At 40.7% G+C, this 16,843-nt stretch overlaps 1 protein-coding gene across 10 annotated transcripts in view; it reads left to right on the forward strand.

The window, feature by feature from the left end:
• Nucleotides 1-16,843, forward strand: part of si:dkey-166d12.2 (rap1 GTPase-activating protein 1) — a 317,261-nt gene that overhangs the window by 266,740 nt on the left and 33,678 nt on the right. For 8 of the 10 annotated variants that reach the window (XM_034165796.1, XM_034165789.1, XM_034165821.1 and 5 more), the window contains 2 exons: nucleotides 19-162; nucleotides 16,653-16,784. In XM_034165796.1, coding sequence (XP_034021687.1) covers nucleotides 19-162; nucleotides 16,653-16,784 — 276 coding nt within the window. The remainder of the gene's footprint in view (nucleotides 1-18; nucleotides 163-16,652; nucleotides 16,785-16,843) is intronic. The other 2 variants (XM_034165823.1, XM_034165824.1) reach the window with 1 other exon arrangement.

The following is a 16,843-nucleotide window of genomic DNA, read 5'->3' on the forward strand; positions in this document are numbered from 1 at the left end:
CCTGTGTGTTGTTGGCAGGAGCGCACACGTTCGGCGCTGTTGGAGACTCTGTATGAGGAGTTGCACATCAACAGTCAGTCTATGATGGGACTGGGAGGAGACGATGATAAGCTGGAGAACGGGGGCGGAGGAGGAGGTGGAGGCTTCTTTGAATCCTTTAAGGTACAGCTCATCCCTCGTTTAACGAGGGGCACCTTTAATCTGTGGCTCCATGTGCATGCCAGGAAGTGGTGATGAGTGTGGAAACTCTGGGATGCTTTGTCTTTCTTTCTTCTTTTTTTGCCTGCCTCTTAGCTGGGATTCTGGGTATTCATACATGAGAAACAAAGCGTTTCTGCATTCATATTTCCACACTTGGCTGTGACTGCTGAACTTGGTGGTGTGGTTTAACACAATGATGCGGTTTTGAGAGTCAGACTGTCCGGTTGTGTATGAGAAGTACTTCGCTCAGGCTTGTGGTGGTGGTGGTGGTGGTGCACGGCCCAGCTGGGGAGGCATGGCAGAAGGAGCTGTGATTGTGTGTGCCTGATGAACGGTTTAATGACCCCTCATTAGGGAGCTGATGATGCTGTTTGCATGTTTCTCCGTGGGCACTGTTCCCTTGCTCTTTGTCTCCTTTTTCAGTGCTGCAGACTGGCTTTTGGCAATCTTTGCTTTATTTGGTAGCAATGTCAGAAACAGTGAATATCCACCATCACTTGCCTGGTTTCCATTACACTCTAAATTACTCAATCTGAAGTTGTGAACTGAAAATATACTTAATGGGAACACGTGTGTTACGGAAAAAAAATCACTTAGGGTGGTTGCAAAACTATGATAGAGACACTTTTTTCCCATTATGACAGGTGACATGACATACAGAAAGAGTCACATGACTTTTTAAAATAGACAGTGTGGCAGGTGTGGATGGACAAAAAGACAGCTTGGAAAACATCAGAGATAACAGTGCAGCAATATTTAATTTGAAAATGTAACACAGTGCTAAAATACCCCCGGCTATATGAGCATGTAATCAATAAAAGAGAGTGGAGAAAGAATTTGACCTATTGACCAATTACAATAGGTCAAGGTTAGCCATCTTTAAACTTGTCCAATGTCTGTGTCCCAAAAATATTCTCTGTGAATTTGAAGACCCTGGCAGTAATAGGACTGGAGTTATGCTGCATAAGGAGAAATAATGTGACCTTTTGACCCCTTAGAATAGGTCAAGGTTAGCCATCTTTGAACTTGTCCAATGTCTGTGTCCCAAAAATATTCTCTGTGAATTTGAAGACCCTGGCAGTAATAGCACTGGAGTTATGCTGCATAAGGAGAAATAATGTGACCTTTTGACCCCTTAGAATAGGTCAACGTTAACCATCTTTGAACCTGTCCAGTGTCTGTGTCCCAAAAATATTCCCTGTGAATTTGAAGACCCTGGCAGTAATAGGACTGGAGTTATGTTGAGTGTGGAGAAATAATGTGACCTTTTGACCCCTTAGAATAGGTCAAGGTTAACCATCTTTGAACCTGTCCAGTGTCTGTGTCCCAAAAATATTCCCTGTGAATTTGAAGACCCTGGCAGTAATAGGACTGGAGTTATGCTGAGTGAGGAGAAATAATGTGACCTTTTGACGCCTTAGAATAGGTCAAGGTTAGCCATGTTTGACCTTGTCCAAGGTCTGTGTCCCAAGAATGTTCCCTGTGAATTTGAAGACCCTGGCAGTAATTCAGATTCAATTTATTATTATACCCTTGGGTAAAATTGGTTTACAGTGAGTGAGTCATCTTGTTAAAACATCAATAGATAAAAAATCTAAAAACATGTCATACCAAGCCAAAAGGATAAAAACTAAATAAATAAAAATAAAAATGTGCTGTTCATAAAAACAAGGTAAAAGAAACTATACAAAAATAAATACATAAGTTATATTTAAGTTTCTGTTACCTGTTAACAGCACTGATGGCTGCTGGTACCATACTGCTTTTATAACATTTGGTTTTAGAAGCTGGTACCCTGAAGCTCCGACCTGAAGGGAGCAACTGGAATTCACCATGAAGAGGGTGGGAGTCGTCTCTCACAATCGAACCAGCGATCCTCTGTACCTGTTTAGTTTACAGGAATTCTGGCTGAAGCTAAGACTCTCCAATCAGCTTACTCAACCATTTCACAATTTGGTTTAAACAATTTTAGTTTTTGAGGGACACGCTTCCAAACCATGAAACAAGACAGAAGGATAAAACTGATTCTATAAAGGCACGATAAAACAAGGTCAGCATGGTTCTGTCAATGTTAAAAGTGAACAGTTTTCTCAGACTTTTTGTACACAGCGTCACAGTTTGCCTCAAAGTTCAGTTTGTCATCAATGACAGTTCCAAGATATTTCTATGTGCTGACACACTCCACTGTCTGACCTTTTAAAACTGTTGCCTCTTGACTTGGAGAACTGTTTTTACGAGTCAATAATCATGTCTTTTTTTTTAGAAATGTTCATCTCAAGAAAAGACTTACTGCACCAGTCAAGAAAATCAGTGACAACTGGGCCGTGAATCCTATCATTGTCTTTCAGCAGGCTGACAATAACTGTGTCATCTGCATACTTTAAAATGGTTCTGTCCTCTCTGCTGCTACGGCCCATGGCTGTATAGAGGACGAACAAAAGTGACATCCTTGTGGGGAACCGGTGGAGGATGTATCCTGATCCGTTCACTCTCACTCTGTGCCCTGTCAGTTAAAAAATTCAAAATCCAGCCCAGAAGATTACTTACTTTAAAATTTTCTAAAAGCCTCAAGGCAAACACATGGGGCTGGATTATGTTAAAAGCAGATGAAAAATCAATAAATAAAAGCCTTGCACATGTTCCTTTCCCTCCAGATGTTTAAAAAGCAAATTTAATAAAGTGACTGTAGCATCTTCTACTCCTCTGTTGGGCCTATAAGCAAACTGGATGGGATCAAGGTAATGCTCCGTTGTCTTCAAAATTTCAGATCTTACAAGTTTCTCAAAACATTTCATGACAATCAGTGTTAGTGCGATTGGTCTGAAATCATTGAGGGTCTTGGGAGAACTGATTTTTGGCACAGGGATAACAACAGCATCCTTCCAGACTCTTGTCTGAGCTCTATTTTTCAGTACATTTTAATCAGTCTGTACATGCTGCATCTTTAAAGACTGATTAAAATGTACTGAAAAATAGAGCTCAGCTCTTTCCCACATGATTTCAGCAAACGGCCACAAATATTATCAGAACCACAGCTTTTGCTTGGTTTGAGGGAACAGAAGGATTTTTCAACATATTTCTGGGAAATAAAAAAGTGCTGATTGTCACACACTTTATGACTCACTTCCTGTATTTCCTGGCTAAAATCAAAAGCATCAAAACGTGTATGAAAACAGTTAAGAGAATTTGCAAATTCAAAATTAGAGTGGAGTCATGCTGTGTGAGGAGAAATAATGTGACCTTTTGACCCCTTAGAATAGGTCAAGGTTAGCCATCTTTGAATTTGTCCAAGGTCTATGTCCCAAGAGTGTTCCCTGTGACTTTGAAGACCCTGGCAGTAACAGGACTGGAGTTATGCTGAGCACAGACAGATGGACGGAAGGATGCAAAGTTTTTGCAATACCCGATTGCCATATTTTGGTCTTCAGTAAAAACAAACAACGAAATGGCAATATTTAATGGACTCAAACTTCTATCACTGTGATGATTAGTGAGGTGACCAAATCCATCATTCAACGGAATGTCATTTTGCTATATTATTTTCTCCACATTCTTCAAATGTTGCATATGTTTTGCTCAGATTTGTAATCGGAGCCCAGCTGCTGTCTCCAACCATCTCGCCTTCAGTATGTACAACATCTCTCAGTCATACCGTGGAAACCCATTTGTGGCAGCCTAAAAGAAAAAAAATGCCACTGCCTTACTTTTTTTAAACAATATTATCAATAGAGCTGCAACTAGCAAATGCTTTCATAATTGATTAATCAGCTGATTATTTTCTCCTTTAATCAGTTGGATGCCAGAGCCATAAAATGTCAGAAAATGGTGAAAAATGGCAATCAGTGTTTTCCAGAGCCAAAGATAATGTCTTGAAATGCGCTGTTTTGTTTATAGCTGAACAACATTCAGTCTACTGGCAGAGAGCAGCAAAGAAACTAGTAAAATAAACCTGAAAATATTCACATTTAAAAGGCTTAAATCTGAGAATTTGTATATTTTTAAGATGACCCAAAAGGATTACTTGATTGACTGTGAAAACAGTTGTTGATCAATTTAATCATGAATTACTAATCAATAAATCAATTCATTTTGGAGCTCTTATTATTACATAGTATTTAATCATAATTAGGAGATGCTAAGTCATAATCATGACAAAGAAAATCATAATTATGACATACTAACTTATAATTACAAGATACTAATCCTAGAAGACTCCACTGAATTATGGAGGTGAGCCGGATCCGGATTGACAGGCGTCAGAAATCTCTGATTACTCCTGTTTTGACAAAGTATGTTATGGTTTGGAATCACTAGCTTAGAAATATGACTTAAATGTCTCAATTAGGACTGTCCTATCACACAGCTTTGACCATCTCCTGTATTATGGCTTAAAATCTCGTAATTATGACTTAATATGTTTTTATTAGGACTTACTAGCTTACTAATTGTGACTTAAAAGTCTTGCTTAAGACTTATTATCCTATAATTATCATTTAGTATTTCATGATTAGGACTTATAACTATGACTGCTACCTCATCTAATACTCATACTCTGAAGAAAGACTAGTTCATAATGATGGCAAAGTAATGTGGTGGATTTTCTTTTTCGCGGACTTCAATATTTTTCCCAAACATTGTTTCAGAATTTCATCTGACTTGTGGTTTTCTTTCTGTCAAACGCCACGGTGCAACCTCTCTCTCTCTCTCTCTCTCTCTCTCTCTCTCTCTCTCTCTCTCTCTCTCTCTCTCTCTCTCTCTCTCTCTCTCTCTCTCTCGTTCTTTCTTTGTGTATAGGTGTAGATTTTGGTTTCACAGCTCCGTCTGTGTCTCATCTCCCATCTTACAAAAATTCACAACATGGTCAAAACACAGGCATTGGTTGAAATGCGCCTTTGACAGCCACTGACCACAGCAGATCTCTGGGCAAGTTGATCCCTTGTTTGAACGAGACTAACTGTAAGATTTACATACAGAGGACCAATTTAGCTTTACGTAATCATCATAATCTTCTTCAATTCAATTCCATTTCAATTTATTTCATTTATATATATATATATATATATATATATATATATATATATATATATATATATATATATATATATATATATATATATATATATATGTATAAAACACCAAATCACAACAAAGCTGCCTCAAGGCGCTTCACACAAGTAGGTCTAACCTTACCAACCCCCAGAGCAAGCACGCAGGTGACAGTGGTAAGGAAAAACTCACTCTGATGATTTGAGGAAGAAACCTCAAGCAGACCAGACTCAAAGCAGCGACCCTCTACTTATGCCATGCTACAGACACACTTGACAATACAAATATACAGGAAATTTTGGGAGTCCATGGTGGTGTACAGGACTTGTAGAAGGGAGGCTTGTAGAAGAAAACACTTCTGGCTCCATCCAGAAGACTCCCACTTCTGGATGGAGCCGCACCTCAAACAGAGAGGAAAAAAAATTCTTCTGGTTCTTCTTTGTCTGGCTCTTCTACTTCTTTTTGTCTTCTTTGACTTTTTTCCTCCTCCTTCTCATGCTCATGCTAAGTGATGACTAAGCAGATAAGATACGCAGTTTCGTCCCTTACTAACTGGCTCTCACGAGCTTCCTCCTGAGATCTGCAGAGCATGTGAAATAATTTTCTTTTTTTGCATCCTCCTGCCTGATCTGCACTGTCTCTCTGTGTTCAGATATAGTCCTGCATATGAGGTCTGTCCGTAAAGTATAGGTCCTTTTTATTTTTTTCAAAAACTATATGGATTTCATTCATATGTTTTTACGTCAGACATGCTTGAACCCTCGTGCGCATGCGTGAGTTTTTCCACGCCTGTCGGTGACGTCATTCGCCTGTGAGCACTCCTTGTGGGAGGAGTCGTCCAGCCCCTCGTCGGAATTCCTTTGTCTGAGAAGTTGCTGAGAGACTGGCGCTTTGTTTGATCAAAATTTTTTCTAAACCTGTGAGACACATCGAAGTGGACACAGTTCGAAAAATTAAGCTGGTTTTCAGTGAAAATTTTAACAGCTGATGAGAGATTTTGAGGTGATTCTGTCGCTTTAAGGACTTTTCACGGTGCGAGACGTTGCGCAGCGCTCTCAGGCAGCGTCATCAGCCTGTTTCAAGCTTAAAACCTCCACATTTCAGGCTCTATTCATCCAGGACATCGTGAGAGAACAGAGACGTTTCAGAAGAAGTCGGTTTCAGCATTTTATCCGGATATTCCACTGTTAAAGGAGATTTTTTTAATGAAAGACGTGCGGACGGGTCCGCGCGTCGGGACGCAGCCGACGCGCCGCGGCGGCACAGGAAAAACACCTCCGTGTTGATAACCATTTGTTAAAACCCAGTTGGCTTTTGATGGCTTTCAGTGGAGTGAGTATATGAGAAATTGTTTATCAGCTGGAGATGTTCCAACTTGTCCTTAAGGCTTCCAACAGAGGTGTTTTTCCTGTGACGGAGCGTCGCGGCGGCTGCGAGCCGACGCTGCAATCCGCCTGCACGTCTTTCATTAAAAAAATCTCCTTTAACAGTGGAATATCCGGATAAAATACTGAAACCGACTTCTTCTGAAACTTCTCTGTTCTCTCACGACGTCCTGGATCAATAGAGCCTGAAATGTGGAGGCTTTAAGCTTGAAACAGGCTGATGACGCTGCCTGAGAGCGCTGTGCGACGTCTCGCACCGTGAAAAGTCCTTAAAGCGACAGAATCACCTCAAAATCTCTCATCAGCTGTTAAAATTTTCACTGAAAACCAGCTTAATTTTTCGAACCAGGTCCACTTCGATGTGTCTCACAGGTTTAGAAAAAATTTTGATCAAACAAAGCGCCAGTCTCTCAGCAACTTCTCAGACAAAGGAATTCCGACGAGGGGCTGGACAACTCCTCCCACAAGGAGTGCTCACAGGCGAATGACGTCACCGACAGGCGTGGAAAAACTCACGCATGCGCACGAGGGTTCACGCATGTCTGACGTAAAAACATATGAATGAAATCCATATAGTTTTTGAAAAAATAAAAAGGACCTATACTTTACGGACAGACCTCGTACATACCGTTGTGTTTAAAGTAATAGCAGTGTGTTTTAAAAAGTGAGTAAAGCTCTTTTTTCTTCACTTGCTATAAAGTAATAACAAATTTGATAAATTTTTCTTCATATTTTTTCATCATGTTTTGATTTGGAATAGAATGTGCATTTTCCTTTGTGAAAATAAAAGCTGATAGATGGATTTTGAGGTTTACTCACTTTTTTAAGCACACTATTTTGAACCCATGTACGAGTCCAAATGCACACATTAATGCACACATTTTTGTTCCCATTGATTTATCTTTATTGCAAAGATTGTTTGAATAGAATATAATAATCTATGTGTCCTACATGTGTAATAGATCATATTGCAGTGACATTCGTGTTTCACATCAGGATCTACCTTAACATATTAACAATACAGAGAACATGTTAACAAAATTAAAAAATAATAATAATTATAGTTGAACTCTGAGGATTAGGAGTGCATTCCTCCAAAGGATGCTCATAAATGTTGGTTGAAAAAAAAAAAAATTTAAATGATTTAACTATTCAAAAACAAATTGGTTTCTCTTTACTCATTCATTCATTTTCCAATTAACCTCTTAAACCCTAGAGTCCCCACATTTGTGGACCTAACCTGTTTTGGAACATATGAACACTCATTACTAACCAATGCTGGCACCAACATACACTTATTATACATCAAAATGTCAAGCGAAGTCTCCTCTACAAAAGTATCCACTTCAATCACATATCAACTAACCACAGCTGAAACGCCAAGCAAATAAAGACATAAATCGGAATTCATTTTTTGGGGAAAAAAAAACCTCATTTACTCCTACCAAGTATTACTTACTTTCAATTTTTTTTGCATCCACAACATCCCCTAGGACCTGTCTTTTAGCTGATCCAAACTTCTGCATTTTTGACCTTGTACAAGCTGAGAAATAAATCATAATGTATGGGTATGTGATTTTGGTAATATAGGCTCTAGGGCTTAAGGGGTTAAGGGTCACAGGGGGCGGTTGTGGGGGGGCTAGACCCTATCCCAACAGTCACAGAAAAAGAGGCAGGGTACACCCTGGACAGGCCTACAGTCTATCGAAGACCCACATATAGACAGACAAAAGATGCCCTGACACTTGCATGACTTTGATCCGCGCACTTGCACGCACATCGTTGTGACGATCCCACCCTCTGTGTTCCCAGCTAGACACTGTGCTTTGTTCCACTGGCTGCCACATGCTGTGCGTTGGACGCTGCGTATATAAAATACTTATTTTGTAGCAGATTAATCATTTTCTCTCCGAGTTGGCTGTTGAAAACTTCTCTAATCGCTTCCAGAATCACAGTGGACTGTTCCAGCAGGAACTTTACTCGTGCGCGCATGCGCTGAATGAGGTGGAGAATGCATTTGGAGCCGTCTAAAAAGGTAATTATTTGTCATGTTTATATTGTCATGGCTTGGTAAAACAGCTGCATGTTCTTTCCTTCTTGTGTGCAGCTGTAAAAGTATGTTTATGATAGATTTAACATCTCGTTATAAAAGTTCAGACGAGCTGCGCTCTGATGCGGTGCACTGACGCAGTCACTCGCACTCACACGCAGTTTTTGAATTGTTTGCATAATGTTCACGTGAAGTTCACATCATTAATGCCTGATGGAGATTTTGAACATTTCACAATTTTCTTTTCGCACTTGTATGAGCCGCGCACGTTTACACCAGTTTATGATTTTAAGGCGAGTTTACTCGTGTGGATGGCAGAGTGCATGCAAGCGCACAGATCAAAGTCGTGCAAGTGTCAAGGGGCTTAAACACGTTCACACTTTCACTCACACCTAAAGTCCAAACCTGAAACCTTCTCGCTGTGAGGCAACAGTGCTGACCACTAAGCCAACGTGCCACCCTCTTTGTTGGTTTGTATTCCAAATGCAACCTTTTTACAAGTTCAAGTTCAAATTGGTCTGCTTGAAAAGTGTATTAACTAACATGGCTTGAATTGTTCTTTTTAATGAAACACCCAGCATTTATCGTAGATTTGATGACAATTGCTTATGTTTCCTGAAAAATATTATTTTTATGCCATCTGCTCCTAAGGATTCCAAAGATTCATTTAAAAAAAATGTCATTATTAAAATCTCTACTGGTGGTTGGCTCTCACTGCGGTATTGTATCACTTCCTGTTCCGGAGCACAGCGGTGTTTTTCTGTATCTGTTAGCTGTTTAATCTGCGCAGTTAGATTGATCTAGTTATCTAGATTACGATTTGTTTCACAGTGTAATCTTTACGTGCCTTAACTAAAGCACTCCTTCTGCTGAATCACCTCTAAATTATTTACACATTATTCACTTTGCGTGTTTTTAGGAATCCGCTAGCTTAGCGTAGCTACTAGCTCTTAGCCGATTTAGCATGGCGGCTTCTCCTGTCTCTCCCGCACTTTTCTGCTCTGGGTGTGAAATGTTTAGTTATTCCTCGGCCTCCTTTAGCAGTAATGGTACTTGTAATAAGTGTAGCTTATTCGTAGCTTTGGAGGCCAGGCTGGGCGAATTGGAGACTTGGCTCCGCACCGTGGAAAATTCTACAGCTAGCCAGGCCCCTGTAGTCGGTGCGGACCAAGGTAGCTTAGCCGCCGTTAGTTACCCCCTGGCAGATCCCGAGCAGCCGGGAAAGCAGGCTGACTGGGTGACTGTGAGGAGGAAGCGTAGCCCTAAACAGAAGCCCCGTGTACACCGCCAACCCGTTCACATTTCTAACCGTTTTTCCCCACTCGACGACACACCCGCCGAGGATCAAACTCTGGTTATTGGCGACTCTGTTTTGCGAAATGTGAAGTTAGCGACACCAGCAACCATAGTCAATTGTCTTCCGGGGGCCAGAGCAGGCGACATTGAAGGAAATTTGAAACTGCTGGCTAAGGCTAAGCGTAAATTTGGTAAGATTGTAATTCACATCGGCAGTAATTACACCCGGTTACGCCAATCGGAGGTCACTAAAATTAACATTAAATCGGTGTGTAACTTTGCAAAAACAATGTCGGACTCTGTAGTTTTCTCTGGGCCCCTCCCCAATCAGACCGGGAGTGACATGTTTAGCCGCATGTTCTCCTTGAATTGCTGGCTGTCTGAATGGTGTCCAAAAAATGAGGTGGGCTTCATAGATAATTGGCAAAGCTTCTGGGGAAAACCTGGTCTTGTTAGGAGAGACGGCATCCATCCCACTTTGGATGGAGCAGCTCTCATTTCTAGAAATCTGGCCAATTTTCTGAAATCCTCCAAACCGTGACTATCCAGGGTTGGGACCAGGAAGCAGAGTTGTAGTCTTACACACCTCTCTGCAGCTTCTCTCCCCCTGCCATCCCCTCATTACCCCATCCCCATAGAGACGGTGCCTGCTCCCAGACTACCAATAACCAGCAAAAATCTATTTAAGCATAAAAATTCAAAAAGAAAAAATAATATAGCACCTTCAACTACACCACAGACTAAAACAGTTAAATGTGGTCTATTAAACATTAGGTCTCTCTCTTCTAAGTCCCTGTTGGTAAATGATATAATAATTGATCAACATATTGATTTATTCTGCCTTACAGAAACCTGGTTACAGCAGGATGAATATGTTAGTTTAAATGAGTCAACACCCCCGAGTCACACTAACTGTCAGAATGCTCGTAGCACGGGCCGGAGCGGAGGATTAGCAGCAATCTTCCATTCCAGCTTATTAATTAATCAAAAACCCAGACAGAGCTTTAATTCATTTGAAAGCTTGACTCTTAGTCTTGTCCATCCAAATTGGAAGTCCCAAAAACCAGTTTTATTTGTTATTATCTATCGTCCACCTGGTCGTTACTGTGAGTTTCTCTGTGAATTTTCAGACCTTTTGTCTGACTTAGTGCTTAGCTCAGATAAGATAATTATAGTGGGCGATTTTAACATCCACACAGATGCTGAGAATGACAGCCTCAACACTGCATTTAATCTATTATTAGACTCTATTGGCTTTGCTCAAAAAGTAAATGAGTCCACCCACCACTATATCTTAGATCTTGTTCTGACTTATGGTATGGAAATAGAAGACTTAACAGTATTCCCTGAAAACTCCCTTCTGTCTGATCATTTCTTAATAACATTTACATTTACTCTGATGGACTACCCAGCAGTGGGGAATAAGTTTCATTACACTAGAAGTCTTTCAGAAAGCGCTGTAACTAGGTTTAAGGATATGATTCCTTCTTTATGTTCTCTAATGCCATATACCAACACAGTGCAGAGTAGCTACCTAAACTCTGTAAGTGAGATAGAGTATCTCGTCAATAGTTTTACATCCTCATTGAAGATAACTTTGGATGCTGTAGCTCCTCTAAAAAAGAGAGCTTTAAATCAGAAGTGCCTGACTCCGTGGTATAACTCACAAACTCGTAGCTTAAAGCAGATAACCCGTAAGTTGGAGAGGAAATGGCGTCTCACTAATTTAGAAGATCTCCACTTAGCCTGGAAAAAGAGTCTGTTGCTCTATAAAAAAGCCCTCCGTAAAGCTAGGACATCTTTCTACTCATCACTAATTGAAGAAAATAAGAACAACCCCAGGTTTCTTTTCAGCACTGTAGCCAGGCTGACAAAGAGTCAGAGCTGTATTGAGCTTAGTATTTCATTAACTTTAACTAGTAATGACTTCATGACTTTCTTTGCTAACAAAATTTTAACTATTAGAAAAAAAATTACTCATAACCATCCCAAAGACGTATCGTTATCTTTGGCTGCTTTCAGTGATGCCGGTATTTGGTTAGACTCTTTCTCTCCGATTGTTCTGTCTGAGTTATTTTCATTAGTTACTTCATCCAAACCATCAACATGTTTATTAGACCCCATTCCTACCAGGCTGCTCAAGGAAGCCCTACCATTATTTAATGCTTCGATCTTAAATATGATCAATCTATCTTTGTTAGTTGGCTATGTACCACAGGCTTTTAAGGTGGCAGTAATTAAACCATTACTTAAAAAGCCATCACTTGACCCAGCTATCTTAGCTAATTATAGGCCAATCTCCAACCTTCCTTTTCTCTCAAAAATTCTTGAAAGGGTAGTTGTAAAACAGCTAACTGATCATCTGCAGAGGAATGGTCTATTTGAAGAGTTTCAGTCAGGTTTTAGAATTCATCATAGTACAGAAACAGCATTAGTGAAGGTTACAAATGATCTTCTTATGGCCTTGGACAGTGGACTCATCTCTGTGCTTGTTCTGTTAGACCTCAGTGCTGCTTTTGATACTGTTGACCATAAAATTTTATTACAGAGATTAGAGCATGCCATAGGTATTAAAGGCACTGCACTGCGGTGGTTTGAATCATATTTGTCTAATAGATTACAATTTGTTCATGTAAATGGGGAATCTTCTTCACAGACTAAAGTTAATTATGGAGTTCCACAAGGTTCTGTGCTAGGACCAATTTTATTCACTTTATACATGCTTCCCTTAGGCAGTATTATTAGACGGTATTGCTTAAATTTTCATTGTTACGCAGATGATACCCAGCTTTATCTATCCATGAAGCCAGAGGACACACACCAATTAGCTAAACTGCAGGATTGTCTTACAGACATAAAGACATGGATGACCTCTAATTTCCTGCTTTTAAACTCAGATAAAACTGAAGTTATTGTACTTGGCCCCACAAATCTTAGAAACATGGTGTCTAACCAGATCCTTACTCTGGATGGCATTACCCTGACCTCTAGTAATACTGTGAGAAATCTTGGAGTCATTTTTGATCAGGATATGTCATTCAAAGCGCATATTAAACAAATATGTAGGACTGCTTTTTTGCATTTACGCAATATCTCTAAAATCAGAAAGGTCTTGTCTCAGAGTGATGCTGAAAAACTAATTCATGCATTTATTTCCTCTAGGCTGGACTATTGTAATTCATTATTATCAGGTTGTCCTAAAAGTTCCCTAAAAAGCCTTCAGTTAATTAAAAATGCTGCAGCTAGAGTACTGACGGGGACTAGAAGGAGAGAGCATATCTCACCCATATTGGCCTCTCTTCATTGGCTTCCTGTTAATTCTAGAATAGAATTTAAAATTCTTCTTCTTACTTATAAGGTTTTGAATAATCAGGTCCCATCTTATCTTAGGGACCTCATAGTACCATATCACCCCAATAGAGCGCTTCGCTCTCAGACTGCAGGCTTACTTGTAGTTCCTTGGGTTTGTAAGAGTAGAATGGGAGGCAGAGCCTTCAGCTTTCAGGCTCCTCTCCTGTGGAACCAGCTCCCAATTCAGATCAGGGAGACAGACACCCTCTCTACTTTTAAGATTAGGCTTAAAACTTTCCTTTTTGCTAAAGCTTATAGTTAGGGCTGGATCAGGTGACCCTGAACCATCCCTTAGTTATGCTGCTATAGACGTAGACTGCTGGGGGGTTCCCATGATGCACTGTTTCTTTCTCTTTTTGCTCTGTATGCACCACTCTGCATTTAATCATTAGTGATCGATCTCTGCTCCCCTCCACAGCATGTCTTTTTCCTGGTTCTCTCCCTCAGCCCCAACCAGTCCCAGCAGAAGACTGCCCCTCCCTGAGCCTGGTTCTGCTGGAGGTTTCTTCCTGTTAAAAGGGAGTTTTTCCTTCCCACTGTAGCCAAGTGCTTGCTCACAGGGGGTCGTTTTGACCGTTGGGGTTTTACATAATTATTGTATGGCCTTGCCTTACAATATAAAGCGCCTTGGGGCAACTGTTTGTTGTGATTTGGCGCTATATAAAAAAATTGATTGATTGATTGATTAAAATGGAGTGTCTTAATTCTTCACATTAGTCAAAATCATCCCAAAATTTATTCCTCATCATGATCATTGTTGTTACTAGATTTTGCTCCAAGTTAAGTGTCAGAATTGAAAAAAATGTAGTCAGAATGTTTTCATGAGGGAAGTTGCTATGATCACCTGGGTGAACATTAATTCCATGAAATTGTACGAATAGCTGTTTCTTTATAGTGAAGAAGCTCTATCGGCTTCTTTGTTTTGCCTTGGGGTCGCCACACTGGATCTACTGTGGATCTGCATGTTGATTTGGCACAATTTTTATGTCAGATGCTCTTCCTGTTGCAGTTCCACTTTACATGATGAATGGGCACAGGCGGTCTTGATCCGAGAACCTTCCGTTTTTAAACAACGTCCACTGACCATTTGGCCACTTGACTTTACTGCCCCTTCAAACTACATTATTATTGCTCATTCATTTTCTAAACCTCCTTATTCCAATTAAGAGTCATGGGGGGAGGAGCCTATCCCAGCAGTCACTGAGCACGAGGCAGAGTTCAGTCTATCACAGGACTGACACACATATAGACAGTCAAACTCTTTCACAATGCAATGCAGCTTGAACCAGATTCGGCCCAAATCCGCCGAGGTCTGAACCCAATTGTGGCTAGAATCCGGCTCACTTTGGGATCATGACATCGTACTTCCTCACTACGTCTGTGCACACACTCCATTGCGGCTGCAACGCTCGGCGATAGAAAACAACCTTCTTTCTCTGCAGCGCCTTCTCGCCAAGAGAATCCGTGAGTGCGTTCTCATGTTCAGATCCACACACACCTGCACACTTACACATCCAGTCACATCTCTTTCAGCTTGAGCTGGATTGAGTTTGGACGTGTGTACGATGAGCTGAATTTGAAAAACAGGTCTGAACACTATCCAGCTAGAAAGTAATTTGGATTGAATCCATCTTAAGCAGGAATACTAACCCTAGTCTGAACAGGCTCTTAGAGATTTTAATTCATCTAACCTGTATGTCTTTGGAGGTGGGAGAAAGATAAAGTATCCAGTGGGATAAACATGAGAGGACATGTAAACTGCACTCAGAAAGGCTGGATTCAAACCAGGTTGGATTCAAACCCAGGACATTCTCAGTGTGAGGCAGCAGTGCTAACCACTAACCCACCATGCTGCCGATATTATTACTATCCATCCATCCATCCATTTTCTTCCGCTTTATCCGGAGTCGGGTCGCGGGGGCAGCAGCTCAAGCAAAGCCGCCCAGACCTCCCGATCCACACACACCTCCTCCAGCTCCTCCGGGGGAACCCCAAGGCGTTCCCAAGCCAGCCGAGAGATGTAGTCCCTCCAGCGTGTCCTGGGTCTTCCCCGGGGCCACCTCCCAGTGGGACGTGCCCGGAACACCTCTCCAGCGAGGCGTCTAGGGGGCATCCAGAAAAGATGCCCGAGCCACCTCAACTGACTCCTTTCGACGTGGAGGAGCAGCGGCTCGACTCAGAGCTCCTCCTGAGTGACCGAGCTCCTCACCCTATCTATAAGGGAGCGCCCAGCCACCCTGCGGAGGAAACTCATCTCGGCCGCTTGTATTTCAAAGAATTGAATACCACTTTTCTTTATGAATGCAGTTTTCAAATAGAACACAATCATATGTTAAACTTCACCTTACTGACGTGCTTCACCTCAGGGAGCTTTGGTGGTGACTCCTGTAAATCGTCTGCTTGTGTCCAGATCCATTTCTGTAATGGAAAACCTCTCACTTGAGTCCAGCATCCACTGTTAAAAGCAAACCATCTGCATAATCCACTCTGAAAAGCAATGCCAGATGACATTCTGATTGGTTTAATTCACGGTAGGTCCAAACTCGCAATGATTAATAAAATGCAACCATTTTGCACCCTGCACCTTATTTTGTGTTCAAATTAGGCATGAAGTAAAAACCAAAGACAAAACTAAACACACCATAAATGTACTTGCACGATTCACTTTGAACAGTGTGCTAAAAGTTTCCACCAATAGTTTAGTAACCAATTGCAGTTCAGTTGGAGATGATGCTACACTGTCTAGCGGCACCTCTCTCACTCTGCCTCAACCTGGCTCCACCCCCTTTTTGAAGCTATGTTCCAAAATCTGACAATTTAAATCCCAAAATCTGTCTTCACGAGGTTTGGTGAAAATGACTTTTCCAGCCAACTAACCAGCAAACACTTGGGTAAAAAAAAAAGAAGAAAATAAAATCAAGCCTCATCAGCAGCTATAAGTATAGTTTTGTTATCAGATTGGCTGTTGTACAAAATGTTGAAAATAGTATTGATTTACACACACATATATATATATATATATATATATATATATATATATATATATATATATATATATATATATATATGCACAATTTAGTAATAAATATCAAATGTAGCCATATGACAAGTGATGTGAAACACTGTTTTTGTTTTTGTTTTTACCTTTCATAAACATATTTATAGTAATCATCGGTAGATTAAATAGCAGCTAATGAAATGAGCCTAATTTGGACTTTATTTGACAATATATTAAAATATCTTTGTTGTATGAAATATTCATTGCATTTCCACATAATACCAAAGTGGATGCGCTGACAATATCTCCTCGTTTCTTTGTTTAGCGGGTCATCCGCAGCAGAAGCCAGTCTATGGACGCCATGGGCCTAAGTAACAAGAAGTCACACACAGTCTCCACTAGTCACAGTGGCAGCTTTACCCACAATCCCGCAGAGAGCCCCAAAACCCCAGGGATTGTAAGTAGCTCATTTTGGTGCACATGATGCCCATTTATTGGCCACCATTCGTCCTTATT

Source organism: Thalassophryne amazonica, chromosome 3, assembly GCF_902500255.1.
Source record: "Thalassophryne amazonica chromosome 3, fThaAma1.1, whole genome shotgun sequence".
Lineage (NCBI taxonomy): Eukaryota > Metazoa > Chordata > Actinopteri > Batrachoidiformes > Batrachoididae > Thalassophryne > Thalassophryne amazonica.